The 22,976-nt window shown below is 38.6% G+C and overlaps 1 protein-coding gene across 1 annotated transcript; it reads right to left on the bottom strand.

Annotated features, from left to right (window-relative positions):
- Positions 1-6,125: 6,125 nt before the first annotated feature.
- LOC139722002 (probable flavin-containing monoamine oxidase A) lies at positions 6,126-16,859 on the bottom strand. Its single transcript, XM_071633329.1, has 12 exons — positions 16,812-16,859; positions 14,979-15,113; positions 14,521-14,608; positions 13,759-13,936; positions 12,942-13,056; positions 11,827-11,984; positions 10,682-10,862; positions 9,249-9,349; positions 8,675-8,848; positions 7,867-7,953; positions 7,317-7,414; positions 6,126-6,495 (listed from the first exon to the last, which is right to left on the bottom strand). Exons 2-12 carry the CDS (start codon positions 15,103-15,105, stop codon positions 6,126-6,128), a joined length of 1,677 nt encoding a protein of 558 aa, XP_071489430.1. The 5' UTR covers positions 15,106-15,113; positions 16,812-16,859.
- Positions 16,860-22,976: the final 6,117 nt, after the last annotated feature.

The raw sequence follows: 22,976 nt of genomic DNA, 5'->3' as shown, positions 1-22,976 counted from the left end.
ATAGTGTTCGATAATATTGAAGTGACACTTTATCAAAACACCATCTGATGCAACAATAAGTTGTACAATTTTCGAGATCTGAAAAGTTTCCGAATGTTGCAGATTAACCAACATTACTTTTACAGCACTGGCACACACTGGAATGCACAGAGGAAAATAATGTAAACGAAGCACAGAATGTGCCATAATTATACCATTTTAAAAAGGCAAGGTGGGGGTTCTTTAAAATTACAACTTAGCAGCCATGAGTGATCTAACTCTACTTTAAATTATCCAGGGCAGTTTACACAGCAGTAGTTCCTGACTTGTCAACGTTTTACGGAAATCTTTATAAACAAGATGGAATGATGGTTGTGATAAATTGCCTATTAAGATTTCCCCAAGCTTCCCCTCCAAATACAAAGTTGATCATTTCTGCTGAGATTTCACCATAAAATGACGAAAACCCAATTGATTTGTCAAGGTACGTTTTAAAGCAGTACTATAACAACACCTAAAGCGGCAAAATCTGTGAATTTTCAAGATGTGAAATTTCATGCTCCTGTTAGTGCATAGTGTACATGATGCCTTTCAGATCATTACTGTTACAACTACATACTGTTTGCTTTTTTCCAAATTGACACGTTACTTAAAAGAAAAAAACAAATGAAATGATGTCTGTCATCTTTTCAATTAAATACCAGTAATAGATTCTAAAGGGAACATTATAACATCATAAATAGCTACATCTGTATTTCTATAATACAGAGTGAAAAGATGTATTCATATGTGCTTGCTTCTTTATTTGGTGATTTTGCAACAAGCATTCCAATGAGCCATATGCCTAGGTAGGTGCCTCTGTGGAGGTGGAATGTTAATAACTGTGTACAAATCTATCGGCTGCCACTATGCCAATATGCAATGGGGACGCCTCTGTGAGCATCGAGGTGTATCTTGAATACATTGGGTGCTACAAAACCACAAGCCCACTGGCCCGAGTCTAGCAAACTGCCCTGGTGGACCAGTAACATTTTGTTTCACTAGTCCATTTTTAGATACTTCTTTGCACATCAAACAACAAAGCTGGCTTCCATATACATTGTACCATCAAGTCAATGGGGCAACTTATTTCATTGATTCATGTATGATGTCAAATATGAAACATTTTTTGTTCCATATGACCCCCTTTACTGCTATCAAACACAACTTACTCATTTAGGAATATATAATGGAATTTACATTCTATGTATGTAAATCATCCAGTTATGTTTTTGTTTTCTGTTTTTTTATCGCACGTAGCAATATGTCAAATTTTACCAGAACAGCACACAATTACACTTTCATGGGCAAAGCAAGATTACTGAAATTAAGTGGTATTGCACATTTCACACATTGACATTTGGTTTTTTAATTGCAAAAGAAACACATGGAATATGAATTTATGTGAAGAAAATATATCAATGAAGAAACTATTTTTGTTTTTGTTTTACTTGCCAAAGTGGAGAAGGGCCTGTCTCAGACAAAAGGACAAAACCACAGAAAAGATAGGATTCCCACTGTCAGTGAAGCATGCTATCTCCTAAAGCACCCAAGCTATTATATTTAAATTTGATTTAACTGACAGCATATTATTCTTCCAAGATGATTCACACTTGTAGACTTTTTGTATTGTCACAAGCCAATGGATTTCATGAGAACTGCGTGCATGCATCTCAACGATCTCTCTGACATACAGTATTAGAAATACCGTTGTAATATTCATGCTACATTCATCAGAATACAAAGAGAAAATCTGGCAGCTTACAGTGTGATTATTTCAGTATTATAACACAGATTTTCATTTTAAAAAAACACCCCAAACAAACATATCTAATCCCCCCCCCCCCCCCCCCCCCAAAGACTAATAATTTATTGCAAAGTAATACAAACGCCTGATTTGCCTGATTTATTTGGGCAGGCTTATTCTGGATGGATTTTGACAAATAAATACGAATAAAACAATACGCTATTGCTTACCATGCATTCAAAACCGAACATACATTATGAAACAAATATGAACGACAAATATCCTTGAATCTTTTCATGCGTAAAAATTCCTCACTGACATTAACAAAATGGTATAAAAGTTTTATACTGAAAAGTAAAAATGACTTACATTTACTACAACAATTTGATCATAAAAAGAAAGACCACTGGGAAACTCTTTTTCTCATTAACATTCATAGTCATCATTCACAAGGCGGCCATGAGTGTTTTATGGAAGTCAGAAATCATTCTTTACTTTTTATGTACCCTTGAGGAACAAATTACTTATAAAAAGAAAGTTATCTTCATATCCCAGAGGGAATAACTAATAGTTTACAAATAGTGAATGGTCACAATTGCAATGGTAAAATATTTCACACGAGGTGATAGATAGAGGCTCTCTAGTCAAAGGCTGATGAGTGGCACAGTTGAACGCAAATGCGATCGGTTGAAGTTGTTGATAATGAATTGAGTGACTGAATAAGCACTTGTAACAGATTGAGTTCGCATGGCCAAGGTTTGTTTACTCTGATTTCAGAGGTGTGAAATGGAGCAAAAACTACGAATTGATCACGAGCTTGAAACAAGAGTCAGCTGTGGACTATCCATTTTTGCTCGAACAAAATTGTATGGCTCAACAGCGACAGCGTGCAATGTTACTGGTAACTGTATGTCAGAGGTGTTGTATAATACTTGTTAATCATGACTTTCTTATTGACCAAACTGTGGCTTACAGTAAGAAGAAAAAAAAAGGAGATGGAACAATTGATGAAATTACTACTTGTCTGACCCCATCTCTGCCACCCCTCCCCCCCCCCCCCCCCCCCCCAAAAAAAAAGACAAAAGAAGGAGAAAGGTCCAGGGGGTTAATGAGACAGATTACCATTAAATGTTGATGGTATTTCTGTCGGATTCCCCTTTAAACTGCTCGAAAAATATTTGATTAAACATTAGATATGGCTACATAGTTACCCTGTGATATGTAAGACCCTAACTTTCTGAATATAATAATGTAATAACTCGAATGACAAATGAGAAGTATCATAACCATTAAGTATAAAAAGATAGGACAACCAGAGTTTTGATTACTAGTACATGTACACATTTCTAAACAGTTAAAGAGGAGTCAACATTCCCAACTCCCCCCCCCCCCCTCCTTTTACAAATAAAAGTCTTACCCCTGTTGCATAACATTATCATACAGAACTTCTTCTTTCAAGACATACTGAATGATTAATCTAAGTTTTAAAAAAAAAAAGTTGCATTGCAGCATGCATATAAAACAGTCAAGGCAAATGCAAAGTCATTATGGGCATAGATACAAACATACATATCACACAAGATTTTATGCAGTATGAGTTATTTGGTTTAGGCTTTCACTGAACAACATAAATGACTGCTTATGCAGACAACACTGATGTTACAACGATCTATACTTACAATATACCAGCTTTAACAAGATACATAAACACACAGACAGTCCCACAGACACAGATATAGACACAAATACAGATGCATGTACAGACAGACAGACAGACACCCACACACATACATACACACACACACACACACACACATTAGCACTTTACACACGTCTGATTGAGGATGATATAATACAAAGCACTGTTTGGTCATTGCAATCATAGCAATGAAAATTAGAAAAGGCCACTTCAAGTGGACACATCTAAAAAAACAACAACAAATAAACAAAAAATAAAATCTCAAAACAGCAGACATTTCCTGAATTTCTACTAAAAAAGGAATTCCCTGCAAGCTCAAGACTCCCTGATACTCCATGGAACGTTAAATGTCCAACAACCAGCCCATGCTAATTAAATAATGAAATATTTTTGCATGTATTTAGCTGCAAACGAATGCCAGCACACTCAGAGTGAACAAATGACATAATCATCGCGTTGCAGCACATCATTTTGCCTTAACTTTTGGAAATGTGTTTGCTCCCAAAAGAGAGTTCATGAAAACTTCACACCAACTTGGAACTTGGCAACTTTCATACTGCTTTCCTTCATTTTAACTACTTGTGAAAGTGATAACAAATGAACAACCCTTTGTAATCAAATTCAAATGTCATTAGGGTGCAATACACCTTCTCAAAATATCTAAAGCTCCCTTAAACTTTAATCAACACAGATTTCATCAAATGTTTGTACTGATTGACTGAATATTATGCGTACGTCATACATGTACCACAGTAGAAGCAACATTATTTGTGACCGTGCACCTCAAAACGAACATAAATTCGAACGCACTGATTTTGCGTGAGGACAGAAAATAAGTGAAATGGGTCAACCTTGCCAAACTTGACTTTTTCGTATTTTCTGAAAGAGCGGGTCTTCTTTTACATTGTGCTAAAATTTGGTATCATAAAACGGGCAGGAAAGTGTTTTTTTAGCAGTTTGTCTCGAACATTTTTGGTAGAATAGTGTGATTAGGTGTGTCTTTAGAATCCCTTTTTCATTTCTGAAAAACCTTGTCCACGCTCTTCACTTTCAACTCTAATAACTTTTGAAAGGATAGTGCTACTGCTTTGAAAGTTGGCATAAATCATGGACAGAATGTGTTAATGAGGCATGCTTAATTTTAGTTTAATCTGATAATCCCTTCATTGTTGTTACTCTGGTGGTTTACTTCCTGTTTTTTGTCCCATTCATCGCACAGCCAGCACGGTTTGGTAAGATTAAGCGCTTGAATAGACACTGTACTTCAGAGCCTCTTTTCTCAGTTCACACTTTTCCCGAGTTTGTGCTTTCTTTCCAATATTTAGATAGGTTAGGAGAGTCCACTTGATTTGAGTAATACATCATTTTAAAGCTTAAAGTCTGCTCTTTCAGAATATGGTCTTAACTAAAAATTCGTGTCTGGCGACTTTTTGTTTGTTTTGAGGTGCAGGGTCAAATTTTATATGCATCCACCCAAATGTACACTGATTTCTGGTTTTGCATGCTCTTTCTTCTTTCTAGAAATGATGCAAAGCTTGTTTATTTTTCAAGCAAACATCCTGCAAGCTTGTCTGATAAGGCTTTTTATCTCTTTTCCTGGGTGATGCATAGAAATTGAGCCAGCTTGTTTAATCATTAAACATTCACTAACATTATTTCCTTTTTCACATCAGTGAATGCTTACAAAATATCTGGAATTTTAGTAGTTACTTCTGACAAGGCAGATACTTTTTTTAAAAATCCGTTATTATGCATTGTTTTCCAAAAAGCACATACAACATCGTGTTTATATTACCAATCAGCACAAACGCCCTGATAGCAACTTGTCAAAAGTCAAGAATAACACTTCACATCCCTGTGGCACCCATTGTATCACAGTAGTCTCTGAGGACTGTTGTATTGTTATGCCCGAGCAGGAAATGTCCAGCATTTGGCTGGGGCTAGGAAGGGGGTGAATTAAGTAAATATCACCGACACATTTTGTCACAGGTGCACAAGTAAACCATATGGAATACTCTCAGTCACACAAAATTGTTCCTTAAATTGGCAAATGTTAGCCTATCAAGAGACCTTGCAAATGCAAATGCGTAATTCACGAATGCAATGTATCTGCTCACACAAAGCACCACAAAAGTCATCACTAACTTTGAATTCAAATAGAACCAGTCTGAGTACTGCTCCTTACATACAAGTTCCACACAATAGGCCCACAACATCTACTGCAGGCTGACAATCAGTGCCTCGGGCACTCTCAGACATACAGTCAAATGATCGTTCATGGTAAAAGATGAGTTTTGTCAGAGTCTGCGATAGTTTAGGGCCAGAGCTAAACCTGGTGTAGTCATAAATTGTGATATAATGCTATCAATCTGATTCACGAAAGATGGACACTTTATTGAATCTTGTATGTGCATAGAGTACATTGATGGCAGTAGAGTCTTGCACATTAATGATGTCACTTACAGCCGGCTTGCAGTGTTCTTCTTACACAACTTACTGCATCTTTTAAAATCAGACTTAGAGCATGACTCATGCACACAATGTGCCATTCCAATTCCATTAGACTGATATACCATCTATAAAGTACACAAATAGAAATTGATCCATTGTATTAAATTCTGTATCCATCATCTTATATTCTCCCTTCACAAAATACCTTCTTCAGAGCCATGGTAAATTGATCCTCCCACCTGCCAGCCACACCCTCCTCACGGAGAAACCGAGGAAGGCAGCCACAAACGCCAGCTTGCCCAACGTCCAGATCAGCGAACTGCCCGCACAGCTGTCCTCCGCTTCGTATCGCCTGTTGTCCAGAGCGGTCAGGAGGTCGGCAGTGTTTGCTTGACCAGTGGCTGTTTCTCCCGCTGCTGCTTCTCCTGCCGTTGCTGCTGCAGCACCTAAGCAGTCAGGGTGGTCAGATATCGGCCTGAGCTGGCTGGACACCTCTTCAGCGGCCCTAAGGCCAGCCTGGACGGCCCCATTGAGGTACCCCATCCACTGTGTTGCTGTCTCAGTTCCTGCCCAGTAAATGCTGTCAAAAAAAATAATATTCCATATGACAACATTGACTGAATCACAAAAATGATTTTATTTCATATCAAAATTGACTTCATCAATTATAGTGAAATGAAACAAACCAATTGGCTGAAGTTTTATTGAGATGGGATCATAGAAGTATGAGTTTCAAATGTTTTCACCAAATAACTATGACATACATGCAAATTAGATGAAATGATGATGTCACTGAATCACAAATCTATCATTGGTTTCTACACAGGGATATTATAAAAATCAATGATATGAACACAAGGGGAAAAGAGAAAGGGAAGAAAGGAGTGGATGGAGAGAAGAGGAGAGAAGAACAGATGCAGACAACAGAGGAAAACAGATGGAAAAAAGAGGACACAATAGATGGAAAGTAGAGGGGAAGATAGAGAGAAGAGGAGAAAAGAACAAATGGAGACAACAGAGGAAAACAGACAGAGAGAAGATTACACAATAGATGGAAAGGAAAGAGGAAGACAGAGAGAAGAAGAAAGAACAGATGGGACAAGAGAGGGAAACAGGTGGACAGAAGAGGACACAATAGATGGAAAGTAGAGAGAGAAGATGAAGAGAAGAGGAAAGAATAACAGATGGAGAGAAGGGGACACATCAGATGGAAAGGAGAGGAAAAAGATGGAGAGAAGAACAGATTGATACAAGAAAGATTAACAGATAGACAGAAGTGGAGGGAAGAACAAACATGGAGATGAGGATGGTAGAAAACATACAGAGAGTGAAGAGGAGATAGAAGAATAGAGAAGGGAAGGAAAGAGAAATTGATAAAGTATAAAACCGGGCCACACTTACCGATCATGTGGCAACCTGATGGTATCCCAGTAGGCCATGGCACCCGGCAGCATGTAGCTGACTGGGCAGCCTCCATTGTACGGCTCACGGGCCCAATCCTGGATTGACAACAGACGATAAAATGACGATCACAGAGGGAAACATAGAATAAATATTCACACAACGTAATATCATCATTGTTGATATCATGAATTGAATTATGATTTTGTTTATGCCATGATTATCGTCATCATCATCATTATCATGAATTGAATTATGATTTTGGTTATGCCATGATTATCGTCATCATCATCATTATCATCAATACTATTACTTCTATTGCTCCCACAAATATAAAGTAATAGTAGTGGTAGCAGTAGCAACAGCAGTAGAAGCAGTTATTGATAGTAGTAGCAGCAGAACAAATTGAATTATTCTGAGCTCATACTCATTTTTCTGTCTTGTTGCATTTGTCTGAGTATTCCTAAGTACTCTAGACCCATGAGGTGATGTTACAATAAATCATGATTGCTGGGTTTACATTGTGAGTACTATCAACCAGTACCAGTACCTTTTCCATGTAGTCGATGGGGTTTTGCGCTTCTGGGCCCAAAAACTCTGCCATATGATTCAGGATGGCTGTCTTTCGAACTTCACTCTGAACAAAACAAAAAAACATGATGACAGCAATGTGAAAAAGTTATCAATGCATTGTGGCTGTAAAGAGAAAATGAATATTGTCCTCCAACCAACACAGATAAATGTTGTTTCATACCCTAATTAACACCATATCAAAGGCATAATGATATGATGGTAGAAGTTAACAGATTTTTTTTTTCTTAAATTCAAAAGATGTTGCATTTTGTCGAACCGTATATACAATGTATATTCATCTGGAAAAAAGATCACATAATATATAGGCTGTTTTGAACACGAGTACTGGCAGAAGACTGAATAATATGTTATGCAAAATTGTTTGGATATCAGCAAATCATGTAACCATGGCAGGTTTCAAGCATTTAAAAACACTGTAGCCTTCACAGTCACATGACTACAATCTCTTGACTAGCAATCTTCATGTGCTTTGGGTGGTCAAGATTTAGGAAATGATTTCAAAACATGTTGCAATATTAAATTCCAATACACTATATACTACACAATACCATACACCTCAAGGAACTAACTTATATATTGCACTACACCATGTACTAAACTAAATTATACTACACCTCTCTACACCATACACCTCGCTACGCTAAACTTGACAACATTATTCACTACACGAGAACACCATCAAACTCTTTCGTCAAATGTGGTATGAAGGAAGACACATTACACAAATGCTGCCTGTAAAGGTTGAACCACCCCACTCAGCTCACCTCTACTTGTCCCCAGTGTAAGCCATCGCCGATGAAGCCCACCAGGGCGGGGCTTCCCTCCGATGTGGTCGCATCCAGGACATACTGCACTGGTCCCTTCTCACATCCAGGCACTGTGGAGTGACTGCTGTTGCACACGATTTCTCCAGAGTATCCCTTTTCCCGCCAAAATGCCTACACACAAGGTAAAGACCAGCTCTCCATCATTAGTGTCATTAAAAACTGCACAATTACTTCTGAAACAAAACAAAGTTAGTATCTATTTCCATGTCAATCTTCCATTTTGCTCTATTACATAGATGTATCACTTTTTTTAGTTCATCCTTATCTTTATCAGAAAGCAGATAATAAGACAAATTATTATCTATTCAAGGTATTTAAGTGGCACATTTTAAAATAAAAAAGTGCGTATTGACAAACCTCAACTTCTCATCCTGGCACTTTTATTTAATTTCCCATTTTCTATTTTTGTTCTCTCTCTTTACTTTCTGAAAGATGGTTGGCACCTCCACCTTTTCTATATATATGCAAGATTGTATGAGGGATCAGGTAGGCATGAGCTTTGATGGAATACCTTCTTGTAAGTGGCCACAAACTTGAAGAGATGTCCTGGGTTCATGTGCCTTAGTAATCTCAGTCGCCTGCAAGGTGGGTCGGGCAAGTACTGTATTGAAGCTGAGGTGAGAAAGGACAAATTCTTGATGTTGGCGATAACAGACATGAATGTTATAATAAGCTCGATCGAGAAAGAGAGAAAGAGAGAGGAAATGACTTCAAGAAAAGAAGGCTACTCAAGCCTGAAGTAAGAAGACAAGAGTATTAGAAGCAGATCAGAAGATTGTAGATCAGAAAGGAAACATCTAACTCTGATATGATACTGCAAAGCAAGATATTTTCACAGCATGACATTTAGCAAATTGGAGCCGACGGCCTTTTCACAGCATTAATTTTTTGCGAATTGCCAATTGCGAATTGCATATGGTGTGGACAAGAACTTTCGTGTGCATTTTAATTCGCCAAATCTTGGCTCTCACGAAATTCGCGAAATCAACATTTCTTGTTTTACTGGTACACTCAGCACATACGGCAGAGATAAAACTCAGGTACATGTGTTTGTAGAAGGGAAAATATCTGAACACTCCCACAACAAAATGTCACAAGAAATAATCAGCACAATTCAAATTCGAGATATTCTTTTGTAGAGTTGTTTTTATTGCAATTGATTGACAATTTGCCCTACATTGACATTGACATAAATAAGCACTGAATTGATCAGTGTTTTAGTAGTAGCTGTGACAAAAGAAAGCAACAAACTACTATTAAACTGTAAATTTTCGTGAAAAATTGTTCACGAGTGAGATGAATTTTGTACATTTTAAATTCCGCAGAATCAAAATAGTAATTAGCTTTTTATCATGACAAGGAGAAATATTTGTGTGCTTTTATTTTTGTGCTAGTTTCTGGTTGCACGAAATGCAAAAAACAAAAAAAAAAAAAAAAAACTTTGATGGTATTGGGGGCATCACCGACATGAAATTGGAGTAAAACAAGTTACATATCTATTCAGTGAATACTACCAGACGTAACATTAAAACACTTTTTGACATTTAAATGCACACAACTCTACATATTTTAACATAACTGGGTGTTCAACCATTTACACTTTCATAGACAAACTACTGTAAAACATGATATATTCGCAGCATGAATTTTTCGCGAATTGGAGCCGACGGCTTTTTTTGCGGCATGAAATTTTCGTGAAATGCCACTGGCATTCAATGCATATAGTGTAGACAAGAATTTTCGCGTGCATTTTAATTTCGCGAATCTTGGCACTCGCAAAATTCTCGAAACTAAAATGCACGCGAACATTCCTCGTTTTACAGTAATATTTTGCTTCAAAGGCTTTTAAACAAGATAATTTCCTTCTACTGATGTCAATCAAATATTTGTTCCTTAGGAGTTCAATTTTCAGTCTTGACAGTCTGCAGAGCATTGGTTGCTTACCTGCGCAGTGTGGGGGCGCTGCAACAATGACGCATCGACAACAGAGCTTCTTGCCCGACAACGTGTGTACCCTGACCCTGTCTGGCTGGCCCTGGTTGATGGCCACCACTGGTTCCGAGAGGAGGATGTTCTCGATGCCAAGCCTCTCCACCAGCTGATCGCTTAGACCTTGGGCGCCACCCTAGACAGTTAGATGACAGAGAATGAAAAGACCATATTACTGATTATATACATCACATTTGATGAATCCTTGGCTCTGATTGGGTGAAACTGGGGGAATGAATTCAGCAATCACCTTCAGTCCCACTTTACCCAAACTGCCTCTTACAGTGCACTCCCGTTATAACGAACATGGTTTATAATGAAATTCCGGTTACAACAAAGTAAAAAGTCTGGCGGCAACATTATTTGCTCGATGTTTTTTTTTTTTCTGTTTATGTGTTTGGTTACAATGAACTTTGTTATAACGAAAGAAAACTGCCGTTCCCAGGGACTTCGTTATAACCGGAGTCCACTGTAGTACTAAAACCCCCTCTTTTGGTTTGTGTTGGTAAGTATATACATACATGTACTGTAAACACTTGGCTTCCATAGCTCGAGAGGTGATCCATGTCTGACACAATCACAACACAAATGTCTATGGGAATGCAGATGACAATTTGTTTGCAATGCAATGATTTTAGAATTTGCTACAGTGATGGACCTAGTAAAATTTCATTCAATTCTATTCGGTATATAAAACAGATATGGACTGCTTCAATACACAGCCTTGCTGTTACTATTATTGTTCCACAGCAGAATACATCTGTATACTAGCAACATACCCAGTGATTAGAAAGTAATTCACATGTCATGATGATACAGCACTCCCTCCATGTAATTATACACAAAAACATGAGACAAACAAGAATACTTCCAAAAGCAGTTGGGATATGAAGCAGTAATAGGATCACCGCACTTTTAGCTTCAAGATATCTGATAACATGCACTATCATTACATTGGCATCTTGCTCAAACTGCCACATCATATGACAATGTATTGTGTAGCAAATGTGGATGCTCTTTGAAGTAACATTACTTACACATATCAATGATCACAGACATCTCATAAACAAGGTAACAATGAACATTACTGGAACACTAACCTTTATCCTAAGTTCCTGTGCTGTGCCTTTTGTGTTTTCCACCAAGTTTCTGTTGCTACCAGCTGAGCTGATATAGAAGATGTATGAGAGAGCGCTTTGTTCCCGCATTTTTCCACCATTTACGACCTGGAAACCTGTCTGTATGGTTTCCCTGGCAACTGGCAAAAGAGTAACAGAAGTATCAGAGTCATTTTACAGACAAAAAGAAACCGATCTCTATCTTGCATAATTCTTTCTTGGCACTTAACAATTTTCTGCCTTTCCTATCCTTTGTGGAACAGTGAATTAATTTGTCAGTGTTTATACTATTATTATCATCTGTAGTCATTACACTTTTATAATTAACATAAATCTGAATGAAACAATTATACCACAGTCAGTATTATACACACACACACACCACAGAAGGGTATCCACTATCTAACAGTCAGAAAATTGGTTTCACCACATCCAATACCGGTTGATCAATGAGCTGCCAGGCTAAGTGTTCAGAAATATCTACTTGCAAAATTCCTTAAAATCCACTGTGTACAATACTAAAAAACTCTTGGTCATTTTGAATCATGCTCAGTCTCTCACCTATCATGCTTACACAAGTACCTTGAGGAACTCTCCACTGAATGGTAATCAAATGCAATCCTGCATGCATTCAACCTTATTTGCATTCATCATTTCTTGCATTCATTCATCCCTATGTCATGTCTTCAAATCCAGCTCCCTACAAGCTGTTCCACTGAAATGACACCATCATATTAATTTGCCAGAGACCTTTTCAGAGCTGGTTCTGATGATGGCACTGCCAAACCCATCTTTTATCAATCTCATACATTCTTCTGTTTCTCTTCACTTATGTTTTCAAACTCCTCTCTCCAATCCCCACTCATTCACTCACATACCTGGTATCTATCTACATACAGGTAACAACCATAAAGTGACAATTAATCACAACTATAAGTAAACTGAATTGATTGTGGCCTATCCTGAGGTCCACTGAATGTAACAATAGAATTTTCAGTCATTTATTAAGACACTTTTCTGGTACCTTGGGGAGCCCTCCAAAGAGTGGCAATCAAACATGTATTCATCTTTTCCTGCATGCATTCATCCCTCCCTACCTGATGTCCATGTCCAGCTCTCCACAAGCTGCTCCATTGTCATGCCATCATACTCTTCAGCAATGGGTGCCTTCCAGGGTTCGTCTGATGGCACCTCCCTCGCTATGCTGTCCATCTGAAAGAAACATTGATTCTTGGGGCGATTACACAGCAAAAGTACAGGAAACAAGTGAAAGTAATAAAACGGGAACAACCCACTACTTCAACTCTCTAATAAAACAGGAACAACACACTACTTTAACTCTCATAAGACTATAAAGTAATTTGACCAATTGAAAATCAAGTTGCCATGTAATATGGTGTTCTGTGGGCTTTTCAAGGAAGACTTTTCAGAACCCAACTGGTAGGGGTTACCTTGCGACATCTACTACCCAAAACACAAAATGAGTTGTGGGAATGTTTTCTGGAAGGAAGAGGTTTTAGAGCAGTGAATCAAATAAAAATGCTCATTTTCAAGAACAAAAACCAAACAGAAACAGACTGAAAATGCAAACAGGATGTTTGCTTGTAACATTTGTATATCAGCAAACATTGTGATTTACAAAAAAACAACAAAAACAGTTGCTATGATGATGTATTTACGGCATTGCTTCAGCTGAATGCATCATTCTTCAACTCTTTTTTGGGTCCTTTCTTTTTATCACAGGAAACATTTTTACTACAACATCAGTCCTACTATAGATGTTCCAGAGTCCTCAAAATCAATCATAAAACTGGAGGCTACATTGAAGACTACAATGTGTCCTCAGACCTTTTACCCACAGCTTCTACGATGCACGATGCACAGGACAGTACGTGAGCACACCGACCAACTTACGTTAGACATGAAGCGGTTGACGTCCAGCAAGGACAGCAGTGGTAGAGAAGGAATGGCGTCACGATGCTCTGTGATACCAAAGTCCTTTCCGGCCCGCAGCAGCTTGGTACCCTCGTTGACCTGCGGGTAATGCTCCACTCCCAGCTCTTGCAGTAGCCACTGGATGTGATGCTGGGAACTGAATGGCAAAGGTGAAAGGTGAAACGTCGGTGGCAGTGCCAGGAGGCATTTAAGTCCTATTCCAAACTAGATGCATGCAAATAATAAAATGAACCTTCAGCACATACGTGTTTTTTTTCTTTCTCTCTCTCTGTGAGGGCAGTGAGGTGTCTCAGTCTACAATGCTTCTGCCTCAGAATGACAGGGCTTGGGCGAAAGTCCTACAGAGTCTAGTTGAGCAATGGTAAGAGGCAAAATACTTTTCCTCTTGTATAAGACATACAGTACAGGTCACTTTTGTGAGTGAGAGTCATAATTCACACTGGTAAAATATTCAATTTCACTTCTAGCAAAACCATTAGAATGAGAGTCTGTCTCAGGTTTCTTGATGGGGTCAGGGGTCTGCCCCCATCTAAATCCAAGTGTTTGTAAGGCTGTTGTTGTATTGTTTTCTATGCCAGATTTGTATTTTCCCCAGCCAAAAGTGTAGGAGTAGGAGCTGCAGCCCCTGCCCGCTTTTCCCATGTCTCTAAAGAAGGGAGGGGGCAGCTTGGGAGAGTGGGGAAGTTATAAGGGGTTTGGAAGCCTACCAAAGATACTCACCTTGACACCCACTGGCCCCCTAGGTCCCAAGAGTCTGGTCCATGGGCTCCCTGCATCTCCACTGTCATAGTTCTTCCTCCAACTCTATCTACAAGCAATAATAATAATAATAACAATAATAATAATAAAAGAAAATAATTTTTTTTTGTTGAAATCTTCATTCTGATGGGTCCAGGTCTTGGGAGACAGTGGACAAATAGCAGCCATCTTAGTCTCTACAGGGATGTACATAATCATATAAAAACAAGGCTGGGTAAGATATTGCAATAAAGACACATATCACAATGCACAATGTGGAGACTATACTAGTATTCTGTTCATTCTGCTTCGGTTCATTGTGCAAACTATTTCTTCAAGACACCAAAAATCAAGATCAAACACAACATAAGAATAGTGATCAAATCCTAACAAGTAGTAAGATGAAGAATAGTGCGAAGAAGGGGTCACTGATTTATTACCTTTGGCCTCTACAACCAACACTCTGCATCCTGGTACAAGTTGACGAAGTCGGTATGCCGACGTCAGGCCCGACAGTCCCGCTCCGACCACGATGACGTCGTAAATGTGATCGCCCCTGTCTGCCATTTTTCCACCTGTCAGATTAGAAGGACAAGGACACATACCCATCACAATAACCAGGTATCATGGCCGGAATCCGTTAAAATATAAAAAGATAAAAATAAAAAATAAAAAACGAAAAAATATATTCACATCGTGATGACTCAGTGGAAGCATGCCCAAGATTAACAATTACCGGTACTCTAACTTATTTGGCTCATCTTACCTCATCAAACTTCATTCTAACATTTTGCAAAGTTCATCATCCTTAGAACCTTAAAAGTACTGTGATACCAAGCAATCATGGACAATACAGAGAGATAAAGTAGACATATTTGTAGCATCTGAATTTGTATTACACATTATATAGTGATTATCAATAATCATAAATTGATTATATTTACTTATGGCCAATGATATCATAGATTCTTGATTTGGTATAAAAAAATATTTTATTTGTTCAGAATATCCATTCACAGACCTTATTTGCAATGCATGTTGATATCAGGGTTAAGAATTAATAATACACATGTGCATTTTTCAAAAACAAAACAAAACAAAACTAGAAAAGCACTCTGAGAGCACAGACGGACAGATCTCTGCCAAGCAGATTTTTCCACCACTGATCTTGTTCTTCTTCCATAGAGATCAGTGATTTCCACTGATGCATGTTGAAAATTGCCCACTTTCCCAGTATACAATTGTAGAAGCCTTGGCTTTCGTTACGTCATCAACCCTCAGCTGCACGGTGCGTCTAGAGCAACATCAACAACATTTTCAGGCAACCCGCACAAAATATGTAGGTAAATTACATTGTACTGGCAACAAGCAACACTTCATGAATAAGCCAGTTGACAGTTCACAGTTCCACTTTGTGCATGAGCAGAAAAAGATCATTTGTACCAAGGATCCAAGCTTCAACAGGCACGTTGGTTTTTAAATTCACTGTAACTGAGATAAGCATTTGTTATATGCATGATGGAATGAATCCTTATGTTTACTGTGCTTGCCAGCACCAAAATGGCACATCCACCTGACACTAAGAATTGGTATTTGGCAATATCAGTAGAAAGAGATTAGTAATGAAATGGATGCTTTTCCAGGTGTTATTTGACGGATCATTCTGGCCATCTGCTGTGCTGATCAGGTCTGTGTCAATTCTTTGTTTGAAGAGGATTGATGAATCCCATAAATTGTTACGTAAAGCTTATGCGCTGAAAACGAGTGCAGTGCCCCTATTAATTGCCATAAGGCATATTTATAACCGACTGAGAAAAAAGAAAGGCCATTCGTACCAATGTAATGTGCCCATGAGCTATAAACTCCGAACTGGCCTATCAGCAGCTACTGTACTCTGTAAAACAATGCACTGCAGACTTTATATTACCATTTCAACAAACACACCGAGTACGAGCGATTAGACTTTGTAAAAGTGCTGGCCGCCGGGTACTAAAGTATTGCGACAGCCGAGTGCAAGCGGCAAGCGATCGCGATCAGCTCAGTGGCCAGTGCAGTGCATAGCCACAGCACAACAACAGTGCGCAGTGCAGAAGCAGCATCATAATCAAGACAACACCGCATCGTTGACCATGAATTTGATGCCACTGTCGAGTTGCTCTGCTGTGATGTGGATGATCAGCGTAACTACTGCTCTTCATCAGGTTAAATGAGCAATACATACTGTAATTCCATGTAAATAGCATTTAATCAGCCGATGGTTAATATTCACTCACCAGCCAACGCAGTTACGCAATAGTTCTTGTATCAGATCAGTCGCAATACAAGTGTATTATTATAGGTTGGACAACTCGACCGCGGGATAAGTCGTCCCTGGACAACTCGTCCCTACCCCTGGACAGCTCGACCGGGTCGAGTTGTCCAGGGTCAGGTTTGCGATTGGACAACTCGACCCAACTTTATTTGTGCCAGATTTTTGCAGAATAAAACACATTTTAGTCATTAAAATGGCATAGGTTGGTGGAATGATGTATGAAAAAATGTTTTATCGCATTTTTAAGGCAATTCCTATTTATTTTCTGATGCTGCGAAGCAATATTTCACGGTATCTTCCCTGCTCTGAGAATCTCGGTGACGGAGCTTTTTCTTGTGACGACAGCCTGTATGGTAAGGTGACATTTGTTGAGAAATTTCCATTAAATGCTTATAACCAGCAATAGAATATAGTATTTTACATAGGTATATGTGTTTTCTATCCTTAGTGACATTTTCATGGGCAGAGGAATCATTTCAGTATGAAAAATGAAACAAATGTCTACAGTATGTCAATTCGTCTTCGTTCGTACTTGTTCGGTTTCCATATCGTGGGACGCGCGCTGCCAGCTAGCTGCTAGCTGAGAGGCTAGGCTGAGCGTGGCGCTCGCTCGCTCCCTGGCCACCAGACCCCCTCCCACCGATACCAGCCCAACTTGTGACGACAGCCTGTTTGGTAAGGTGAAATTTGTTGAGAAATTTCCATAAGATGCTAATAACCAACAATAAAATATAGTATTTCATATAGGTGCATGTGTTTTCTATCCTTGGTGACATTTTATGGGCAAAGGAATAATTTCAGTAAGAAAATCGAAACAAATATATCTAGATATCTAATCTATGTCGAATCGTCTTCGTTCGGTAGATGTCCACACCGCGGCACGCAGCTGAGAGTGGCGCACGCTACCACCGATACCAGCACAACGGGATACCGGTCCGCGGGCCTTGGGGCTGGCAGTGGTGCTGCTCGCTCGATGGGTGGAGCGAGCTGTGTCGCTGCGTAGCTACGAAGTCGACCGTGATCTTTTCTTCGACATTTGGACTAAATTCCAGTCAATGAAACAATTTCATACCTTTCTCTTAACTTTGAACGATGTTATACTGACTAAATGATTTGAAAAGTGTCTGAAAGTTCACCGGCACTGTATTGAATCATAAGTAAGTCATCAACAACATGACCAGTCTTATCTTGCAAGCCCAAATTCTCTGTACTACCACACTACCCACCAAGCTAGTATGGAGAACCTGACTCCATATTGGTACACTTATTGTTGTCTACTGTACTGTCAACAAATAATGGGGGAAAAAAGATAGTGACAAAAAAGGAAATAAAATTTCTCACTCTTTTTCTTTTACTTTTTTTTGTGGTTTGTTTATGTTTTTGCCAAAAAAAAAGGAGAGTTGCTTTGCATGTCCTGCAATCTGCATGAAATTCATTTTTTTTTTAAAGAAAAAAAAAAAACGGGGTGTAGGACCTACTGTAAAAGTGGATATTTTCGCGCGACTAATTTTTCGCGTTTGGCCGGGTCAGAAGAGTTTCGCATGTTTTTAATTCCGCGGAATCCAGACATCATGCACAATAACATATGGCAAGCAAAAATATTTGCAGGCTTTTATTTTCGCGCTAGTTTCTGGTTGCACGAAATGCGCGAAAATTTCAGCACCACCAAAATTTCCACGTTTACAAATATTTTCGCGTGTCATTAATTTCGCGAATAGCACCTGACTCGCGAAATTCGCGAAAATAAAAACCTCGTGAATTATTCGGCGTATGCAGTACTGGCTGGGCATGTCTTGGCTTGTCTGAAAACTCTTTTCTTTTTCTATGCACTTCTCTCTCGGTCTTTGCCGAATATATTATTTTGAAAAAAAAATGCCTAATACTTACACTTGAACACTTGTAACTTATATTTACTGGTGATTTTTGACGGTGCTTTTCTGAAGTTGATGATAAGATCTGAAATAACCCTTTTTAAGAAAAAAAAAGGGATGAAAGGGGGGGGGGGGGGCATCCCAGGCCTGCGTAGAACATCATTCTAATACCCTGGACAGAATTGTGTTAGAAAAACAGAAATGTATAATTCTTAATTTCATTTTGTTACGTACGCATCATACAGGTTACATTGTCTCTCTCTGTCAAACTCAAAGGTTTTTTTTTTCCTTAAAATAGAATTATGGTCATAATAAAAAAAAAAAATTCTGTATGGTACGGTACTTAAACTTCTGTCTTTGCCAAAGATACAACCTGCGAAAACTGTTTGACGTTACAGACACTTCACTACACATTAGTTACGATGTAACATTATCCTAAGGCCACGTTAAAGTCCATCAAACCATCCAGATCTCTCTAAACCTTAGTTTCATCACAGAAAACAATGTCTCACCTTATAGCAGCACGTACCCACAGAACTCTTTCTGTGCACGTACCCCGTTAGTTTGACAATAAGTCACCGGCCGAGAGAGGGCGCCATTTCAATCGGTAGTATAATCATGTTACTCTCTCCGGACGCTCTCCGATGGCAAAAAGAAACAAAAGAGCTAATTTTTGATGACCAGTCCTTTGACCACGGTTACGTAAAAAGGTACACGTAGGCTTATCCTATAATACTTGCCACGTAGCCCCTTTTTCCTAACATTAACCGTGGACGAAGCTCTTTATCTCACTCTCCAAAGGAGATGGACATAGACCATCGCTCTCCTGCGTCCAATACAAATAGGAGATGCAATATTACTTTCCAGAGTCACGTCCTTCCCTTATTGAGATGGTTTTGATAAATTCTCTAAGTTCATACATGTCTATTTTACACCACATCGGTGAGGTGCTTGGTTCCAGCAACATTGATTTGAAATAGTTTTGGAACAATTATTACGGAAGAGGAGCTGCCTTCCTGTCACACTTGCGGACGCTGCATGAGGCTATTGCATCAGAGCTCGTCTCGCATCTCCTCTCATCGTCAACCCTGTCGTCAATGACTGAGGATGAACTTCATCCATTTCCAGCTCACGACGAATTAGCGCGAATGTGAATCTCCAAGCTGGGATCGCATCGTTGACAATCGCATTAGTGTCAGCGCTTAGTGATGTGAGTGCCAGGCGACGACCAGGCGACGACCAGGCAGCGAACACCCGTTCTAAACAGTGTACACGTCAGCATCTCGACCGGGAGCTCATCGTGGCAGTGCGCACTGCAGTTCGCGATCGTGATCGAGATCCTCTTGGAGAGTGACGTGGCCATATTTCACCCTTGAAGCGACCTGGCCGGGACTCTGCTTGGACTGTCGCGGTGGTTCGTACCTTGTGCACATATTGATTTGTATCACCGCTCCTTTACAACTTTTAATATAACCATATGTATTACAACCACAAGTTTAAAAAACCTTCGTTTAAACGTTTGAGCAGGTATAATTTAGTGATGCTGTTAATTGCTCATTGAAAGTTGTATAATCAACTCATTGATTAATCCATAATTTTGAGGAAAATACCCTTTAATTATCACCTGCGTGTGATACATAATGTACACTGCAATAAAGCGTGCATATTAATAATTGAACATAATATTCTGTTGTCAATGTCTGTTATTATAATTGGTAAATCAGGAAGTTGGAATATGGCTGTATGATGAGAGTGTGTTTGGTGTGTAGTCTTGTTACATAACGATAATAACATCTTGCCTCTTTTAACATGTCCTGAGGCCTACCTTCCAACACCTTTCTTCACAACATATTTTGGGTCTGGACATGACAATTTTCATCACATTTCATTTATCAGGGCATAAACAAAGGTGCATTTTTAATTCCACCTTGTCTTATTTTATGTCCCAGTTTGATGTGAGCTCATCACTCTACTCATCTGGTATCTAGATAGAACAATCTCAAATTTTGCTGAATTGCACTTCAAAGAAGGAAGTAAACAAATATCACTGTCAAGATGATTTATACTCCCACTTTAAATACCGGTACTTTCCATTAAAGCCTATTCCACCTCAAAAAATATTTTGTAATTATCATAATCACTATTGCTATTGACTGACTGTGCACAAATTGGAAAAGAATTTCACCACTCTGTATGGCTTCCTGATTTTGAGGCCATCAAAAATGTCCTGTTACCATGACACCACACTTTCCTCTTTACGAATGTATCTTGCACTTCAAATATCATTTTTTTTATGTGTCCTTTTTTCCTGTCATTTCAATAAAAAAATGAAGAATTAAGTCTTATTTGCTAGTCCTTTACCGCATTTAAAGGGTTATAATTTGTTGTTGCCATGACAACACAGTTTCTACCACTGATTAAAATGTGTCTTTCTCTTCTTCTGGCTAATGCAAACAGGACTCCACAGCTGGGATATTCAGTTGCAGGCGCAAGGTTAGCAGTGCATCAAAAAGGGACCCCCAATGGATTCCTTGTGCATTTTTGTTGTTGTTGGTCTCATCAACAATGGTCAACGCAATTCTATATCAGGGATCCCTGTATAATTTTGTCAGGTAACTTGACAAACAGGTCACAGTTGGACTTTTTTTTTGTGATAGGTAACATAATAAATTGTATTAACCTTCCCCATCACCACCACCTCATCTCCCTTTCCAGGCTCTCTCCCTTGTATCTCTATCTCCCCTTCAAATCCCCCCCCCCCCTTACACTAAGTTACAGATTAAAATAGTTTTTGAATACCAATTCTGTGAGTTATAACTATGTCATTTTGGATGTCAGGTAGTCAAATCACATTCATTTGCAATCTACACTATACATGATTGAGGATTTTTTTTTTACTGTAATGTTCCGATTGTTCGACCATTTCCTTCCTTTTGTGTGTATGTGAGTGTGTAACAGTATGCAATATGAACTTTAATGAGGAAAAAGATTGTAAAGTCAATGAACCTGGTATGTTTGACATTTTTATGGGGGGGGGGGGCAACATGACTGTTATATTCTGATGATTGAAATGATCACATGATATTTCTTTGCTGCTAAAAGACATTATGTGGCATACACACACATGTGCATGCACAAATGCAAAAAAAAAAAAAAAAAAAAAAGATTCCGTGACATCATAACTTGACCAAAAATTTACCATCTATTTTCAGCCTTCTTAGTTAGTTTTTTAAGAGTACTGATAGTCTTTTAATCAAATTGTGTAATGTTATCAATTGTATATGTGAAAACAAACAACCATATAGGCCCTATGGGTTAGAAATGTGAAATTGCTCGTATAAAAATGCTTGTGTGTTTGTCCTATAGGCATCATAAAATGAAATGTTTTCCTAGTTCTACAGCATACTCTTATGTACACACTTTGTTTTTTCAGTGTAGCAAAAAAAAAAAAAAGAAGAAGAAAAAAAAAAAACTGCTGTTCAAAAACTGCTTAAATCCAATTGTGGAGAGCCAGTGGAGTAAAGTGGAGTCAAATGGGCCTGAGCTTTCAATCCTAGCAGAATCTCTGTCAGAGGCAAAACGACAAACAGGCAGGGTAAGCATAGAACTTCACACATAAAGAACAGACAGAGACTCGCTAGGGACACAGAACAAGGAAAACAAAAGGGGAGGGTAGGAAGTCATGGCAAGGAGCCCAACAGGTAAAGGGAGGGGGATTAGAGCAGGAGGATGGACAGACAAAAGGCAGGGGAAGGTTAGTAATGGTCGCCATGAGGGCCAGGGGGCAACCATTGAAGGAAAAGGATGAATATGGAGGCAACATCAAACAAGATAAGGAACAACAGAGAGATAAAGAAAGGTAAAGAGTGGAAAGCATGGGGGGGGGGGGGCTGAGCAAGCAATGAGCCTTAATAAGGTGTACCAAGAGGAGGCAACAAAATGAAAGTGAGTGTCAACCAACCAATGCAAGTTCTCAATCATATCAAAGGCAATGATAATAATAATGATAATAATAATTATATTTGATAATGATAATGATAGTATTAATAATGAAATGATAATCATAATAATAATAATAATAACAAAATAATAACAATGATAATAATAATAGGGACCTAATAATAAAAGTAATAATAATATTGATGAAAGAAACAAAAATGATAATTTAAAAATAAAATGTATAAATATGAACAAGGGAGGAAATACACAAAATCCCTGCGAGAGAAAATGCATTTTAGGTTGATGCTGGCATAAAT

The sequence above is a fragment of the Diadema antillarum genome, unplaced genomic scaffold (assembly GCF_040938485.1).
Source record: "Diadema antillarum isolate AM-2024a unplaced genomic scaffold, OU_Dant_1.0 scf00000154, whole genome shotgun sequence".
In the NCBI taxonomy this organism is placed as follows: Eukaryota; Metazoa; Echinodermata; class Echinoidea; order Diadematoida; family Diadematidae; genus Diadema; species Diadema antillarum.
Note: the sequence above shows the minus strand (reverse complement) of the source record. Positions and strands in the feature narration are given on the sequence as shown.

Coding starts and splice junctions, on each gene's coding strand:
- LOC139722002 (XM_071633329.1), bottom strand. CDS start 15,105: ATGGCAGACAGGGGCGATCACATTTACGACGTCATCGTGGTCGGAGCG. Junction 8,849..9,248: donor TTGTGGCCACTTACAAGAAG/GTATTCCATCAA, acceptor CCTTGTGTGTAG/GCATTTTGGCGGGAAAAGGG. Junction 7,415..7,866: donor CCATCGACTACATGGAAAAG/GTACTGGTACTG, acceptor TTGTCAATCCAG/GATTGGGCCCGTGAGCCGTA.